The sequence below is a fragment of the Papio anubis genome, chromosome 2 (assembly GCF_008728515.1).
Source record: "Papio anubis isolate 15944 chromosome 2, Panubis1.0, whole genome shotgun sequence".
In the NCBI taxonomy this organism is placed as follows: Eukaryota; Metazoa; Chordata; class Mammalia; order Primates; family Cercopithecidae; genus Papio; species Papio anubis.
In genome coordinates this window covers 72,798,535-72,816,960 of record NC_044977.1, presented here as the reverse complement: position 1 = coordinate 72,816,960, position 18,426 = coordinate 72,798,535, and the positions used below count along the sequence as shown (strand labels likewise).

Sequence of the window (18,426 nt, the reverse complement as noted above, 5' to 3'; positions counted from 1 at the left end):
CCAAAACGAGAGTTAAATCATCATGTATTCCAATGCGATATAAGACAGAAGTTGCAGGCTGGGCGCAGTGGGTCATGCCCGTAATCTCAGCACTCTGGGAGGCTGAGGAGGGCGGATCACAAGGTCAGGAGTTCGACCAGCCTGGCCAGCATGGAGAAACCTCGTCTCTACTAAAAATACAAAAATTAGCTGGGCGTGGTGGCATGCACCTGTAATCCCAGCTACTCAAGAGGCTGAGGAAGGAGAATCGCTTGAACCCAGGAGATAGAGGTTTCAGTGAGCCAAGATCGCATGCCACTGTACTTGAGCCTGGGCAACAGAGGGAGACGCCATCTCAAAAAAAAGATAGAAGTTGCATCTGGGGCTGCAAAGTACACATATTGACTTATCAACTCTCACCAGGAAGAACAAGTGAGCTCTTGACGGTAAGAAATTAAACTGACATATAATCTCCCTACAAAAAGAAAGGTTACCTTAGGATCAGCTGTGAGCAATTTGAATGCTTGATATACTTGAGCTTCCTTTACGCCACCTCCAAGATCCAAGAAGTTGGCTGGCTTCCCACCATTAAGGAAAATGATATCACAAGTAGCCATGGCTAGCCCAGCACCATTCACTGTGAAATGCAAATGGGACACAAGACAGGCTAAATTTAGCAACATGAAATGGTCCATAAACATTTTCCCTCCCCCATATTGCCAAGAGAGAACCCTGTCATTGCCAGGCCAATTTATGTCCTGTTTGGAATTCCATCAAACCAGATTAGTGCATAGATTTTTAGGATAAAGAATCAGGACGTGTATATGCAAACAATGAAGCAAAAAAGTCTTGAGAATGAGGAACAGGATGTATTGGGAAGTTAAATCAATCTGGGAAACAGAAAGAAGGAAAGCTTTAAGTAAGTAACCGATTTGGGCCAGTAGTAAAGAAGGACGTTTTAGGTTCTGGAAAGTGTAAGCTTAAGAGAATCAGGAGGCAGAGGAACAAGCTATGAGAAGTTGCTAGGGCCTATGAATTACATTCTTTTTAATATACTTTAAGAAACAGTGAATGAAGAATGGAATTCTCTTAATGTTTTGCTTGCTGAGAATACGCTCCTCTGAATGTGGCATCTCTGGGATTGAAGCACAGGGGTCCCAACTTCAGTGGGATTTTATACCTTTCTACACTTAGTACAGTCATGCATGTTTATATAATGTTACCTGGATAAACTTAGAAACAAATGAACAAATGACAGCACAAAAACAATATTCTTATCCCCTTGTTCTTTTTTCAAATTAACATAAGCAATGCTCACTAGCAACCCAATCGTTAAAACTGGAACCAAAATGTGCCAACATCTTAGGAGCCCTTCTTAAGAAAGTAGGTGAAGAGTTTTAACATCAAAATTCTTGTTTTCCAGGGCTAAGTTTTATTGATCAATTACACTTATTTTGCTTCTTAAGCTTAATGATATAAAATTACTTTCCTCAAGATAGAAAAAAAAAAATCTCCTGAACACAGCAGAAACTCACAAGGTAAAGTACCCTTCATTTTTCTGACCCTCCAATTCCCTAGAAAAGCCTATGAACTGTGACTAATTAAATTTGGAGTAACTCAAATAAAAATGGTTTATACAGAATCTTAAAACAATTTGAAATGCGTAAATCATAGATTTTGAGGCTGCTACATGGTCAAACCATGCACATTCCTACAGAGGCTATAAATAATCTGTATTTAATTTGTTTTAAACCCATATACATTTCCCCTTTCCAAATGCCTACAAATATTGAGAGTGCATTAGCTTATCAGGATCAGAATGATGTGAGTGATCTGGTACATTACAGTTATTGCTCCAATACAAAGCAAGAGCTTTTGGTATCACTTGTAATTGGATGTCATTTTCTATTGTACTGAACAGCAAACTCTTGGATGAGGTCTTTCCAGTTCTGAATATAATGATATTGTTGGTTTAATGAGCTACAAATCATTTTTATTTTAATTCCATTAAGATTAAGACCTCAGTTTCCAGTACAATGAATTGATTCTACCAGAAACACAGTCTTGTGCAATTAAGTCAGAAGCGTATAAATCTGAGCACTATAAGCTGTGAACAATAATAGAAGCTGTACTGCCTCTATAGCCTCATTCTTATCTCAGCTGGAGAAGCCATTTTCACAAATTTAGATGAGTGTGATGAAATCAATTGTTTTATTAATAAACTAGCATAATGGATTAAACATTTTATCATTTGGTTATCACAGAATCTGAAACTTTAGTAAAGTGATTAAAGTGTATGTCCTCTTCTATTTCCTCTGATAAAGGAATTTTGTTTTAAACCTAAATTTCAGAAGAGTTCTAGCATATTAATACTGAGTTGAGCAGCAAAGGTTCTAATTTTTTACTAAGTAAAGTTTAACTGAGATGTTTTAAGTCAGTAGTTCTCAATTGGGGTGATTTTTGTATACCACAGTCATTTGGAACTGTCTGAAGACTTTCATTTTAATTTATTGATTTACATGGGTTTATCTGTCATCACAACTGGGGGTTGTTACTAGTATCTAGAGGTTAGGATGCTAAACATCTTATGATGTACAGGATAGCAAAGAATTATCCCACCCAAACTCTCAATAGTGCCAGAGTTGAGAAATTCTGCTTTAACCCAGTAACCATTAATCAAAACAAACTTTGAGAAGAAACTTGGATTGTTTCCTACGACCTTTCAGCTACAAAAAAACTTGTATGCTTACTTCTTCTTGGTAAACGACATTTCAGAAATCAAGGGTTCCTAAATTCTATAAAAATCCACAAAGCATTCTTTTGATATAACTGCTTCTTACCAAAGCAGGCAATGTTCCCATCTAGTCCTATGTATTTTAGATCATATTTGGCAGCTTCATTTTCAATGGGCTCATTCTCGGATTTGTCGTCCATAGCAAATATGTCTTTTTGTCGGAATTCTGCGTTGTCATCAAAGTTTATCTTGGCATCAAAACAGACAACTAAATAAAGAAGAAAACAATCATACTTGAATATCTCTTGAGGATCTATAAATTAAGTTATTCAGGCTGGTAGGCACAAGAGAAGGGAAAGTAAGTGCTGTCATTTTTTTTCTCATGCTACAGGCAGGAGTGGCTACTGTGGCTTTCTTGACCTTTAAATTTTAGGGTTTGGTCCCTGTTGTCAAGGGACTTACGTTCTAGTAAAGAACATAGTAATTTGTATCTGTTGTTCTCATTTCAATAGAATAACAACAAAAGTTGCCATCAACCATCAAAAGTTACAGACTGGCACAGCTTCATAGATACAGCTTTGATTCATTATTTTTATTATATATTTTTAGTATTTAACCACTAATTATCAACTTTCTCTTCTATGTAAAGAGAGACTAAATAATACTATTAATTATTTTGTCCTCTTTTGTCCTTTTCTTGATACCGTGAAGTGAAATTTTTATTAAATCAGTATCCTCTCTAGTATTTCCAAAAGATTTAGTGGAAAGAATGCCAGGCTAGAATCACTCGATCTTTATTTGATCCTTAACTAACTCTGTAACATATATTAAAAATACAAATTGTATACACGTGACTCTTGAACAACATGGGTTTGAACTGTGAGGGTCCACTTACAGGTGTATTTTTATTCTCAAAATGTAAAGCCCAAGAGGGTTGACTTTTCACATACGCGGGCTCTGCAGGACCAACTGCAGGAATTGAGTATGAATGAAGTTTGGTATATTTGAGATTCCTGGAACCGATTCCCTGCATATACTGAGGGACAACTGTATTTAAAGCATACAACATCATGTTTTGATATACACCTAACACAGTGAAATAATTAAACACAGTGAAATGATTACTATACTGAAGCAAATTAACACATCCATCTTCTCATATAGTTTTTGGTTTTTGTTTTTGGTGTGGGAGAGCACTTGAAATATATTCTTTTAGCAATTTCCAGCATACATTACTAACTCTGCAACCTTGATAAAATAACCTAGTTCTTCTCTGGGCCTTGGTTTTTTAATTGGAAAAAATGGGAGTAACAATCCTTAAAACTAGGGCCATGCCCTTGATCTGTGCAGGACCATCTTTATTTTTTTTTGAGACGGAGTTTCACTCGTTGCCCAGGCTGGAGTGCAGTAGCGCAATTTCGGCTCACCACAACCACTGCCTCCCGGGTTCAAGCAATTCTCCTACCTCCTCCTCCCAACTAACTGGGATTACAGGCATGCGCCACCACACCCGGCTAATTTTTTATTTTTTATTTTTAGCAGAGATGGGTTTCTCCATGTTGGCCAGCCTGGTCTTGAACTCCTGACCTCAGGTGATCTGCCCACCTTGGCCTCCCAAAGTGCTGGGATTACAGGCATGAGCCACCGCGCCTGGCCTGTGCAGGACCATCTTATGGCACTTCAGATTCAAGTTATAAGACACGAAAAGACCAAGACTGGTCAGTTACAATGCCAGGATGCCAGGCATTATTGCACAATTGTCTCCAGCTTCTGGTGCTGGTGGAAATCTCCTGGACCCTGCAAAACTCAATCCGTGATAGAGATAGACTACAGGGCACTTTCCTTGATTTACGGCTCTCCTATACATACAATCAGGGAGAGACTGCAGTGGAGAGGGTGGCATTATTTGTGTCTGAGTTCTGACCCCTTTTATTATCTCTCTTAGTGTAGAAATTAGTGTTCTGTGATGACATGTCATCATAATGTTTTTTTGTTTGTTTTGGAGATGGAGTGTCACTCTGTTACCCAGGCTGGAGTGCAGTGGCGCAATCTTGGCTCACTGCAACCTCCGCCTCCCGGGTTCAAGCGATTCGCCTGCCTCAGCCTCCTGAGTAGTTGGGACTACAGGTGACCGCCACCACGCCCAGCTAATTTTTTATATTTTTAGTAGAGAACAGGGTTTCATCATGTTAGCCAGGATGGTCTCGATCTACTGACCTTGTGATCCGCCCGCCTCAGCCTCCCAAAGTGCTGGGATTACAGGTGTGAGCCACTGCGCCCGGCCAATGTTCTTTTACTTAACTTGGGATATTGATAGCCACGAATCTTTGACCAATAATTTATAGATACTACCTATTCTCCTCCAGCGTTGCTGACAGGCACCTGACTCTTGAAAGGGAAACAGCCACAGAGCATTTCTCACTTACTGTAAAGCAGTGGCTATAATCTCTTAATTCTACTTGCTTCTTATGAAAATAAAACATGGCTGTATATGGCATCTTGGCATTAGAGACCCTAGGTAGAGGGTTTTCTCCGAGGGTTTTCCTACCACAATATTCAAGCACTTTGATACAAATCTGTGTAGACCGGCATACTAACATCTAAGAATGCTTGTTATAAGTATATACACAGACCACACATGACTTAAAGTAGCATTGAGTGACAAGAGAGAATCTTATATGGAAGTTAATATCTGTTTAAATCCTTAGTCTTGCCCCAAAATGCCCAACCACTTTGTCCACACACTGTGAATAGCTGGAGTGAATGAGTAATTACTTTCCAGAATATGGAAAGCTTAATGACAGAATCCTATAATTACTAAAGGAATTGGCCAATATTCTCTGCTTGCTACAGTGGAATTTTCTCAGCAGTTAATGACCAGCATAATAATCAATAAAAAAGCAACTTCATACTTGGCTTTCCACTAGGTTTATAAATACATTCTAATTAATTTATTAGTAATTTTAGCTCCTCCATTACTCATTGGCAAGACTACTTATAACTGACACCTTCAAAATGAATGGACAAAGGTTATCAAATTGACTTCCTAAGGGAAGAGTTTCAAATAAAGGCATTCTTGGTTGAGATCAATAATCAAGTAAATCAAAAGAGTTTCAAGCTGACCTTTGCTCCTTGCAAGGACTATAGTTACAAGCTGCTTCAGAGAAAGAATAATTAATGGGTATGTATGCAGAGTTCAAAAGGCAATCCCAACTAAATGCCTGCAAAGCTAGATTTTCAGAGGATGCTTTCCTGTGGTATGACGTGCTCTCCAGGGAACCATCTTGACAGAACTTTGCAGTTAACCCAGAGCTTCAAGACGGTGATGATGGGATAAAAGGGGTGTATATCTACAATGGTCCTGTGCCAATTGTTAGCTCTCTGTAGAGAAAACTAAACAACCGAATTGGATCATTGCATGTATGTCTAAGTGTTCTGGGAAGTTAAAAACACTACCTAAATAGGAAGTAATTTATTTAGAGGACTTAGGAGATAAGAAAGGGGATTCTAATTGAACTGCCACCTTCAAGACCTAAGTCTTTATTTAGTGGGTAAGGGATGAAAAACTTTAAGGATGTAAAGGGATTCTTTTAGACACATTTGTTACGCCTGTTTTATATTTTAAAAGTAGACCGTGGTAGTGTGATTTATAATAAGAAATATATTATTTTGGTCTTCATCCCTAATTCCTGGCATAGCGCTCTAAAACCCTTTTGATTTCCTAAGCAATAGGGGTTCTAAGAGAATCTTGTGGTGTTCTAACATTTTACCTTTGACCCTGATTCCTGATGCAGAGCTCCTAATCCCTTGGGATTTTCTGGAAGATAGGAGAGTCTTTTGTTTTATTAAGGTAAGTCTTGGTGGAGGCTTCTGTATGGGGCTGGTCGCCATAAAGACCAAACTATGATTAGAAGCTTGGAAATTTCAGTCCCACCTCCATGCTCCAGAAAGAATAATGGATCATCCCTATGTAATAAAGCCTCCATAAAAATTTCTCAACTCCAGGGGATTGGAGAGCTTACAGGTTGCCAAACACAGGGAGGTGCTACAGGGTGGCTCATCTGTGGCGTATAGGGAAGCTTGTCACCCCTTCATGCATACCCTGCCCTATTTACCTCTTCATCTGGCTGTTCATTTGTATCATTTAAAATATCCTTTCAAAAAAACTAAAATAAAAAATAAAATAACCTTTATAATAAATCAGCAGTAGTAAGTAAAGTGCTTCCCTGGGTTCTGAGAGCCTTTCTAGTAAATGATGGGGCACGTAGAGAGAGTCCTAAGAACCCCCAATTTATAGCTGGCTCATCAGAAGTACCAGAGGCTTGGTCTTACAACTGACATCTAAAGTGAAGTCAGTCCCATAAGACTGACCCCTTAACCTATAGGATCTGTTCCAGATAGACAGTGAAAGAACTGAATTGATCATAGGATACCTAGCTAGTGTCAGAGATTAGTCAGTGTTGGAAAAACTCACATATCTGGTCCAAGAAGTGTTCTTCTGTGTTGAGAATTTGGTAGGAGAAAAATGTTTGTTTTTCCCATTACACATAGTTCCAAACAAACAAAGTGCTTTCCTGTCTTACCATCTACAATGTTGTACCATCTAAATGCTTTTCCTTGAACTTGACCACTTAATGTAGACTGGCATCAAAAATACCAGGGTATAAATGACAACTCTTGGCACTTTTTAGCCAGCCATCCCTTAGCACATTAACTTGTCTTAAACCCAAGCTTTGTCTATACAATGGGGATCAGAGTATGTTCTACTCTAGGTGTTGGTGGCAGGAGAGATTGTATGCAAAGCGCTTAGCTTCCTAGACAGTGGGTCCTAGCAGGTTATTAGATGACCACACCACCCTTTGATATGCACATGCTTTTTTATGCTTAAGAGCTTCTCATTATTGCAGCCCAGGCTACAGAACTCTCCTCTCTTCCTAACAATAAAAGTTATCTGTTCCTTTATAATATGAGATTTCTGTTTAAAGCAAATCTAAGCAAATGTCAGCCATATTTTACGTATGTACAGGTTACCCATGTTTTCAATAAAAAGCCATCTTCTGAATAAATAAGAATTTTCCCAAAGGAAGAATATTAATAGTTGGCATTTTAGGTATCATAAATAGTAGAAAGCAAGATTTTTGTCTAAAAGATGAGGGTAAAACAGGCTGTTGGTGACTCTCAAATGATATCACACCTGTGCATAAGGCCAAGGCTAAAGATTAGTACAGAGCAGCTCCAAATGAAGATCTAAGCCAAGGGTAGCAAACTAAGGCCCTCAAGCCAGCCCTGTTTTTATGGATAACAGCCTTGTTCATATTGCCTATGGCTGCCTTCCCAAGACAAAAACAGAGGTCAGTAGTTGCAATAGAGGCTGTATGGCCCGCAAACCCCCAAATATTTACTAACTGGTCCTTGACAGAAAAAGTTTACCAATCCCTGCTAAGTCACAATTCTCACACTTGTATCCACTTGTCTTAACCAAGTTATAGATACACAGGTATCATGTTTTATAGTGAAGGAGAAACTTAGAAAAAGTGCATTCCATTAACATGAAAACCAGAAAAAAAAAGTAAAATAACAAACAAAGAAATAAAAACTTGTGTCTACACAAAAGGAGTAGATTAATCCTTGAATACTAACTGACTCTTAGATGCTTATTTCCCCCTGTAAGACCCTTCTAAATGCACTGCTTGAACGGATGTGTTAAAAATGGATTGATGTCTTTGTCAACAACAGGGCAATAAAATAAACTTGCCTGCTTAAACCCTTAGCTTTCTCATTTAGTCAAACAACAAACAATACAAAATACATTTTCAGAGGTGCTGAGCTTGGTCCGGACCTTAAGATTTTCAATGTCACATTAATGAAACCTCAATTCTATAGAAAATTCATCTTGAACAAAGGCCATTTTTTATACAAAGTGGGTGAAAGAAACATACCTATTAATATTTATAAAACAATTTTCACCATCAAAAGCACATTGTTACATGCTTGATAGATTATACAAATGAATTTTCGTTCTGAACAAATACCAAAGAAAGCTGTGGTACTTATATGCATAGGGTGTTTTGTTGTTTTGTTTAGTAGTGTGAGATTCTGTGAGCTGCTAATTCAACAATCTTGATGGAAAACATGACTGGCAGTTAGAGGCCTCTGACCCTAGAATTTTAACAGAAGAATGTGTCACAGAATTAAACAAAAGAAAAGTAGATTTCAGAGGGGAAACTTACACATAAAAGAAACATAAAAACAGCAGGAAATAAGATTGTCATAATTAGTTTGAAAAATAATGTCTTCAAGCAATGTACTGTGTTTGATTTGTGATAAATAACCATAATGTGCTATTGAAACACGTCTTGCCAAAATGGCCTTAAAATGCTGATACTTTCAAATTAGTCCCACTTCCCATTAAATATTGATGTTCTGAGAGTTGTATACTTTTTAGAACTTTTTTTTACTGGCTGTGAAAAGAGAAAATAGATATGGGGTGGGTAGGGGGGTTAGTGGAGGTAGAGAACCGAAAATGTTCTTGAAAATAGTCTTGTGTATAAAGAGAGAAACAGAGAAACACCCACCAACAACATGGGCACTTGCTAACAAGAAGCAACAGGGTAGTTATTTAGGGAAATCAATCTGAAAAAAGAAAGGAATTTGATGTGCCAGTTAACTGTGGATCACCCAGCTTTAATTCTCATGAAATCTTAGCCAGATAGTCACTGCTTCAAATTGGATCTCATTTCTTTGGCCCAATGAATGAATTTCAGCTTCCAACTGATGAAGATGCCCTAAAGCAGAAATTCTTAATCTCTAGACTATGGACAGATTGGGTGAGGTCATTCTCTGTGAACGGGGAATGTAGTATTGTGTATTGTAGTTTAGCGTCATACATGCCAGAAGCACAGCCTCCAAGTTGTGACGACTAAAAATGTTCCCCGGGGGAACAAAATGCCCACCCTTCCCATGGAGTACAACTTGCTGTAAAGACATCAGAGAAAGGAGTCTGTGTACAGATAGAGCTGGCTGAAGGTGGGAAGAAATATGACATGAAATCTCACAGTGGCTAGCAAAATGAATGAATGAATACATGAATGGGCAGGTAGATAAGTAAATAATGATAAAACATTGCTTCTTGCTTGGCTACAGAATTAATGAATGAATTGGCACTGCATTTGGACAAACAAGGAAAATAACAATTAATTTCTATTGACTATTTAACAGTTTATTTTTGTTTCAATAAGGTTCCATCTTTCTGATAGGTATGTTTTGACTCAGTGTCCCTTCTTCTATTAAGAAACTGTATGTCTCCTATACCATATGATTCTTGCTCAGTGGCTGGCATGGGCATAGACATATGATCCAAGCAGGGCCAATCAGAATCATTTGAAGGGATTTAGGGGGCTGCTGAGGGACAGTTATGGAGCACTGGGAGACATCTTTGCTGCCAGCTTCTGAGAGCCTTACTGAGAAAGAAGCCAATTTGGAGGGAAGCAGGGCTGGAGAACCAGCAAATCCCTGATTCTCTTCAGGCCTTAAGCCAGTCCACACCTTGGACTTCCCTGTTACAGGAATATAACTTTTTGACAAAAACAAAGCTAATATAGGTTCCTGTCATTAGCAACCATTATAATCCTAGCTAACTACATTGCAGTTAGTAGTGTCAAATTATATTTTTTGAATCAGATTATTAATCACACAGGAAAAAAGAGTTCTTGGACTGCAGTTCTTTCTCCATGTCGAAAATTCCCTATGGGTGACTTAGTAGCATAGATATTATCAAGGCCCTTGTTCTTCACTCAACAGGGCATCACTTGCTGTACAACTATACGAACAATAACCTGAATTATTAAAAATAGCACTCACTGTCCAATGGAAGGCCAAAAAAATTTTCCTACAAAGAGGTAGGTACAGGCCGGGTGCAGTGGCTCACACCTGTAATCCCAGCACTTTGGGAGGCCGAGGCGGGTGGATCACCTGGGGTCAGGAGTTGGAGACCAGCCTGGCCAATGTGGTGAAACCTCATCTCTACTAAAAATACAAAAATTAGCTGGGTGCGGTGGCAGGCACCTATAATCCCAGATACTCGGAAGGCTGAGGCAGGAGAATCACTTGAACTCAGGAGGTGGAGGCTGCAGTTTGCTTAGGCTGCACCGCTGCACTCCAGTCTGGGCGACAGAGACCCTGTCTCAAAAAAAAACAAAGAAAAAGAAATAACAACAACAACAACAAAGAGCTGGTGCAATGTGATGCTGAGCTCCTTAAACTTTTAAATTTAAAGAATAATTATTAAATCAAAGTTGCAATGTGGAAATTTTAATGTGAAATGTTCTGCTACTACTGATCTAAACAGAAATAACGAATACTCAGATTATAAATATTAAGATTATCAATATTGCTAAAATATAAATGACTGCTTTTACAGCTTCTAAATAAAAGATAGCTTTAGGGAATTGTGATAATGATGAAGATCAATTTGTACATTTGGTCATTAATCACCATTTCCTAATTGGGTTTAATTTGACTACTGCTCATTAGAGTTATAAACCAACATAGTCATTTAATTGTGATTATAATTCAATCGCTGAACTTTTATAGTACTATGAACAAATTAATAACGAAAGATAATTTTGCTCTTAAAAATATCACATAAGACTTATGTTTTAATGAACTGTATATAAAGAATGTTTTACGATGATTCCCTTAAAAAAAAAACCTCAAGACTTCCATTCTCTTAATAATTAAAAATCAAACTTCAGACTCACGACGTTTTGTAAACACACTCTCAGAAAAGGTTTCCATACCTCTGTTCCCTGAAGCCAGAACACAGCTTGTGACTGCTTCCCAAAGGGTTGAATAAAAAATGTATTGCAGCCATTTTTATCCCACTCCATAGCTACAGCTGAATTTCCATTTTTCTTAATATGAAGCAAACAGGCTGCTTGTGTATACTAGTTTAAAAAGCAATATATGACCTTTAAGAACTTCTGTTAAGCCTCTGCCTTCATTTCTTGGACTTAATTATCAACATGAATTCTGACTGGTATTCCCTGCCAAACTGGAGACTACTTCTAGGTCATGTCCATGAAAGCAAATAAGTAGTTTAAATGGAAGAAAGTAGAAAAAAGGCAGGTAGCTGCAGTTGAGTCTGGAGAATCAGAATCAACATGCATGCTGGACTCAGAGGGACATGGGTTCAAATCCCAGCTTCTGTAACTTCTGACTGGCCCCTGGGACAGTTACAATGGTTTTTCAACCCTCTATAAAATGGGGATAACAACTCCTAAATTTTCAGGATTGTGGTAAACAATATGAAAGAATATAGGTATAAGCTTATCACAGTGCCTGGCATATAAGCTCAAGAAGCAGCTTCTTCCCCTTCCTTTCTTCACTTTATAAAATACTCACAATTTTATAGCCATAGCAACTTTTTAAAAAAGTATTTATGAATAAAGGTGGCTTGTTTATAAATGACCAAGCACAGATTTATATCGGATGGTCATCTGTATAAATCATGAAATATATTATTTTCAATGGCTTCCTAAACATAAAATCTTTGCTTGTTCTTGTCTAAAATCTATACCATTCCTGGGCTACTCTGAGACTACCTGAGAAGAGGAATTTCATTTTATGAATGTTAGGGACTAGCCTATTTTGTATCTGATACTGCATGCTTACTCACATATGATCTCATCTTATTTTCACAACACTCTATGAGCTAGGCATCATTGCTACCACTTATTTTATTGGGGGGAAAAAAAAAAAAAGACCTGAAACTTAGGCAGGCTAAGTAACTTGCCCAGATCTGTAGCCAAAACATGGCAGATACAGAATTTATACTTAGGCCTCTCTGGGTTTCAAAGAAATAATAGTGTAGTTTCTCTGAGTCTAGCTACAGAATCTCTGAAACTGAAATGTGCTAAGGAGAAAATATTGTCTCATCCGCCTTGGTCCAAAAGTTGATGTGTTTACACATAATGATTCACCCCAGTTACCAATTCAATTGAAATTCTTCTTTACTGACTGTAACATACTAGACAACATGCAAGACACTGGAGGTGAAATGTACTAAAAAAGAGAGGTTCATGGGGCTTACAGTCTGGTATCCCTATCCTATCCATCTGCTATTCCACGGTTTTGATAGCAAAAGCTTGTGAATGTGTGTGTGGAACTCCACTTTACCCCTTACCACACATGCATTCACAAGTTTTCCCTACCATATTAATAAGAACTTATGGAATATTTGCTGTATGCAAGAAACAGTGCCGTGGTGGTAGGTACTGAGATATAAAACAGTTATTTATACTCTATAAGTACCTGATGGATAGGAGGAACCTTCACCACAAAAATGCCACCTATTCCTGCCTGAAGCAGAAACTGCTGTCCAAGTAAGGTGAAAGAGCTCAACTGGGGGGGAATTGGGGCTTTACCAAGGTGATATAAATCCAGCCCAGAACACAAGGTGAAATTATATACAGATTTAGGCAAACTAAAGACATTCAAAAAGTTCCAGTTCCATAAAGGCACATGCGTTCATTATACCCAAGTGTGTGGCTCCCATTTCTACACAAATCTTTACCTTAGTAGCAGCAGTGATAGGCTTAAAAAAATAAGGTGGAGAGAAAGATGTGAACGAATGTTTCTTCTCTTTTAATTTATTAAATTATTATTATTATTATTATTTGTAGAGACAGGGTCTCAATATGTTACCCAGGCTGGTCTCAAAGTCTTGGCCTCAAGTGATCCTCTTGTCTTGTCCTCCCAAAGTGCTAGGATTACAGGCATGAGCCACCACACCAAGCCTGAATGTTTTTAAGTAAAACAAGCAGTAGCTTTAGTAGCTTCCTTAGAGCCCTGGCATTTGGCTACAAACAAACCTAAGTGCTGAAATGTTCAACTGCATCATGGGAGCATTTCAAACTATGGCAGAAATTAAATTACTGTAAGAAATTTATGCAAAGCTGCTGCTACAGTCTTTTGTGCAATTTATAGTTTGCATAAATAATTATAATACATTCATTTGTTTTCTCAATTCTTTTTTTTTTTCTTACCTTGTCCTTCTGGAGTTTCACCAAAGGGATTCACTTCCACCTGAGTAGCATCAATTTTCAGGAAGAGATTATACAGCTTCGTAATTTGATCTGCAGCCTAAATGTGATCAAGTGAAATAGAATTACACCAAAGCAGTAAAAGAAAATTTATTTTGCTGGATTAACGAAACCTTAAAAATAGCAAGTTATGTCTTTATTTTCAGTTAGATTTTCTGAAGGGAAAAACAGAAAAACATAATTATTTTAATTTCCGCTGCTATTCATTAAAAGGAATTGCTCAACTCTCCTCCAGACACCAGAAGAGACCATTATCAAGAAAACAAAATATTTTCAGTACGGCCTAAAACGTTGTTAATCTTTTTGTAAATTAACATGTCTCTATTAGCAGAGTTATGCTGCAATATAAGCTACAATCATTAATACAAACAAGTTCCATTTAAGTAAAAGGTAAACATGATTTTGAGAGTTTATAATGACTAGATTTTCCTTATTGTGCTGAAATAAAACAGTTATTATATTAATCAATCCAACCCATAATCTGTGAAACAACAATTACTGAGTGTCTAACGAAAATTGTTGCAAAACAGGAAGATGAAAGTGTTCAATAGTGTAGTCTTTGAACAGCACAATTCAAACTGAAAATAGCTTGTCCCAAAGGCATTAACCACAAAGGGCAATATCCAAGGTCGCCCTGTTATGCCCTGACTTCATTTTTCTCACTCTGCTTGAAATTCGCTCATTCATTCATTCTTTTCAACCAACATTTCTTCACTGCCTATGACACAGCTGGCTGGTATCCTGAGAGCTGGCGCTAGAAAAGAGAACATGAATGAGCCATGCCCCCACCCTAGAAAGCTCCTGTCAATAACGAAAGGAGCATGTGATGCACAGAGCAAGAGGGTCGATCATGGAGAAGAATTAGCTATCAGTCTCATTCCCGGCTCCATTTTCCAAGCCAAAGTTTTCCCACTGCCACATTTCACTCATTGTGCCAGCCTTGGATTATTTGCAGCAGATCCATTTTCAGTTCTCCAACTCTACTCTGTATATCAGGAAAGCTGACGCTTACAGGCTAAGCTTTCTATGTTCCTGGGTCAGCTGGTTTCCAGCTGGGGCCAGCCAATGAGAAGCAGCGGTGAGAGATGGAGGTGGGAAGAAGGGAAGAACCAGGGTACTTCCACTCCTCTCTTTCCATCTGGGCAGCACCTCCTCCTCTGGCTCTTGCTCCCACTGGAGAAGCCCACCAGGGTTCTAGCTTCTGTATCTAAGGCCCAGTAACACCACTGCCTCATTTTTGTTCCTGGAGCATGCGGATGGATATGCTCTAGGTTGCCTTTCTGTCCACTCTTGATGGAGTCTCGCTCTGTCGCCCAGGCTGGAGTGCAGTGGCGGGATCTCGGCTCACTGCAACCTCTGCCTCCCAGGTCCACGCCATTCTCCTGCCTTAGCCTCCCAAGTAGCCGGGACTGCAGGCGCCCGCCACCACGCCCGGCTAATTTTTTCTATTTTTATTACAGACAGGGTTCCACCATATTAGCCAGGATGGTCTCGATCTCCTAACCTCGTGATCCACCCGCCTTGGCCTCCCAAAGAGCTGGAATTACAGGCGTGAGCCACTGCGCCCGGCCCTGTCCACTTTTAAACTACTCAGCTCTTGCAGCACCTATGAACGCATCCCTAAAGTAAATCCCCCCTGGTGTAAATATTGCAGGTGGTTCCAGATTTGGCTGAAGAACTCCAGATTTAATTCATGCTATGTTAATGTATTTTATGTTTACCTACAAACATCTTTAAATCCAAATTTGAGGCCCAGTAGATATAAAAGAACCCACATAACGAGTATGATTACGTATTTTTAATATTAAATATTTGTATGGGTAGATAACACATGTATATGATACAAAATTCCCAAAGAACTTAAGGGTTTTCCCTGATTGTACCATTCAACCACACAGGCCCCCAGTGGCAGCACACTCATAAATGTGCCCTTCATCTGAGAGATATTCTATGCCTAAGACAGTATGCATTCCTCCTTCATCTGTCTTAAAAAAGCAAACTTGTTCCTATGCCTCATTTCTTTACTTAACAGATTTTTAGAGACACTTCATCAGCAACACAGGTATATCAAGCATATCCTTTTAATTGACTAAATAATATCTTACTGTATTGATGTGCTATAATTCCTTTAACCTTTCACTTAAATAATGACCATTTGCATTGTTTCTAATAGGTTGACATTACAGCACTGCCTTACTTATCTCTGGATATTTAACATACACTTGATTAAACATTTGTAGGATAAATTACCCAGAGTGAAGCAAAAAGGACTATAGCCATTTTAAACACCAAAAGATTCTGCTAAATTGTTCTTTTTTTTTTTGAGACGGAATCTTGCTCTGTTGCCAGGCTGGAGTGCAGTGGCGCCATCTGGGCTCACTGCAACCTGCACCTCCAGGGTTCAAGCGATTCCCCTGCCCGGCTAGTTTTTTGTATTTTAGTAGAGACGGGTTTTCACCATGTTGGCCAGGATGGTCTCGATCTCCTGACCTCATGATCCACCCGCCTTGGCCTCTCAAAGTGCTGGGATTACAGGTGTGAGCTACCACGCTTGGCCTAAATTGTTCTTGATAGAAGTCGTCCCTGATTTCCACTCCTAAAAAGTGAAAATTATCAGAGACACTATTTTCCAATTCACAGTCATTAGCCATTTGTATCTTTGCCAGTGGGTTAGGTGAAAAAGGGTATCTCACTGATATGGTTGGGCTCTGTGTCCCCACCCAAATCTTACCTTGCATTGTAATAATTCCCACGTGTTGCAAGAGGGACCCAGTGAGAGGTAATTGAATCATGGGGACAGGATTTTCCCATGCTGTTCTCATGATAGTGAATGAGTCTCACAAGATCTGGTGGTTTTATAAAGGGGGTTTCCCCTGCACAAGCTCTCTTGCCTGCACCATGCAAGAAGTCCCTTCCCTATTCCTTCGTCTTCCACCATGATTGTGAGGCTTCCCCAGCCATGTGGAACTATGAGTAAATTAAACCTCTTTCCTTCTTAAATTACCCAGTTTCAGGGATGTCTTTATTATCAGTGTGAGAACAGATGAGTACACTCACATATTTTATTATGAATGAGTTTGCACATTATTCTATGAGTTTAAGAGATATCTTATTTTTTTCTGTGACTTTTGCCTATTTTCCTGTTGAGATTTTGATCTCTTTCTTATTAATTTATAGGAAGAGAGTGTGTGTGTGTGTGTGTGTTTGTGTACAAGAGAGTCTTGCTTTGTCACCCAGACTGGAGTGTACTGGCACAATCATGGCTCACTGCAGCCTTGAACTCCTGGGCTCAGATGATCCTCCCACCTCAGCCTTTCAAATAGCTGGACTACAGGCACATGCCACTAGGCTCAGCTAATTTTTTTAGTTTAATTTCTTCTAGAGATGGGGGTCTCGCTATGTTACCCAGGCTGCTCTTGAATTCCTGGTCTCAAGTAATCCCCCTGCCTCAGCCCCTTTAACATTTACCTTTTGAACATTCTTTTGTTAGTTTTGCCACATGGCAATTTCACAATAATGTCATTCTTATATGGCTTCTGGCTTTGTGTCAGACTTTTAAAAGGCTAGTCCCATTCTGAGAATATTTTTTTTAAATTCTCCCATTATTTTTTCTAGTATTCTTTATAATTTCTTTATTTAATGTTTCCATTTTTTTTAATCCAAATAAAATTTGAGTTAAAGTGTGAAGCCAGTAAATACTTCACTGCTGAATATTTTTTGTATTTTAGGGGGTTTTCTAGGTCATCAATGTGAGCTTGCAATGTGAGTTGCATGGGGCAGGCATCTTATGTAGCCTGGGCACTTTGGCATCCACTGTCGTCATACAACCTCTGCAGAGTCAATACTTGATAAATATTGGTTGAATTAAAGATTAATTCAATTCTAAGGGGGACTAGGGGGACTATATAATAGAAATAACTTCTGGGTACATATATATATATATATATATATATGTATAATCTAATCCAGCTACTTCAAAACTTTTTTAAAAACTGTGATAAAATAAACAAAACATAAAATTCACCATATCTCAACCATTTTTAAGTGTCTACACAGTTCTGCAGGGTCAAGTTGGTATATTCACATTGTTGTGTAACCAATCTCTAGAACTTCTTAATCTTCCCTCACTCTGTATCGCTAAACAAACTCCTGTTCTCCTCTTACCGTTCTCCTCTTACCGCAGCCTCTGGCAACATCATTTTACTTTGTGTCTATAAATTTGACTATTCTAGATAGCATCTCTCTCTCTGTCTCGCTCTCCATCTCCCCATATATATATATACACACACACATACACACACACACTCCTCTCGATATATATATACACACATATATAGATATCTATAGATAGCAGACATATAGATATTAGAGATATCTAGATACATACATACATAAAATAAAGAATATGCACATATACATACACTAGATACCTGTGGAATCATCCAGTGTTTGTCTTTTTGTGACTGGCTTATTTCACTTAACACAATATCCTCAAGCCCCATCCATACTGCAGCATGTGTCAGAATCTTCTTTTACAAGGTTCAATAAAGTTCCATTATAGTATATACCACATTTTGTTTATGAATTCATCCACAGATATACACTTAAACT

General features: G+C 38.5%; 1 protein-coding gene across 2 annotated transcripts in view; it reads right to left on the bottom strand.

Moving 5' to 3' along the window:
• Positions 1-18,426, bottom strand: part of SUCLG2 (succinate-CoA ligase GDP-forming beta subunit) — a 278,401-nt gene that overhangs the window by 105,864 nt on the left and 154,111 nt on the right. For both annotated transcript variants that reach the window (XM_021934245.2, XM_021934246.2), the window contains exons 7-9: positions 13,759-13,855; positions 2,820-2,981; positions 474-616 (exon numbers count right to left, since the gene is read on the bottom strand). In XM_021934245.2, coding sequence (XP_021789937.1) covers positions 474-616; positions 2,820-2,981; positions 13,759-13,855 — 402 coding nt within the window. The remainder of the gene's footprint in view (positions 1-473; positions 617-2,819; positions 2,982-13,758; positions 13,856-18,426) is intronic.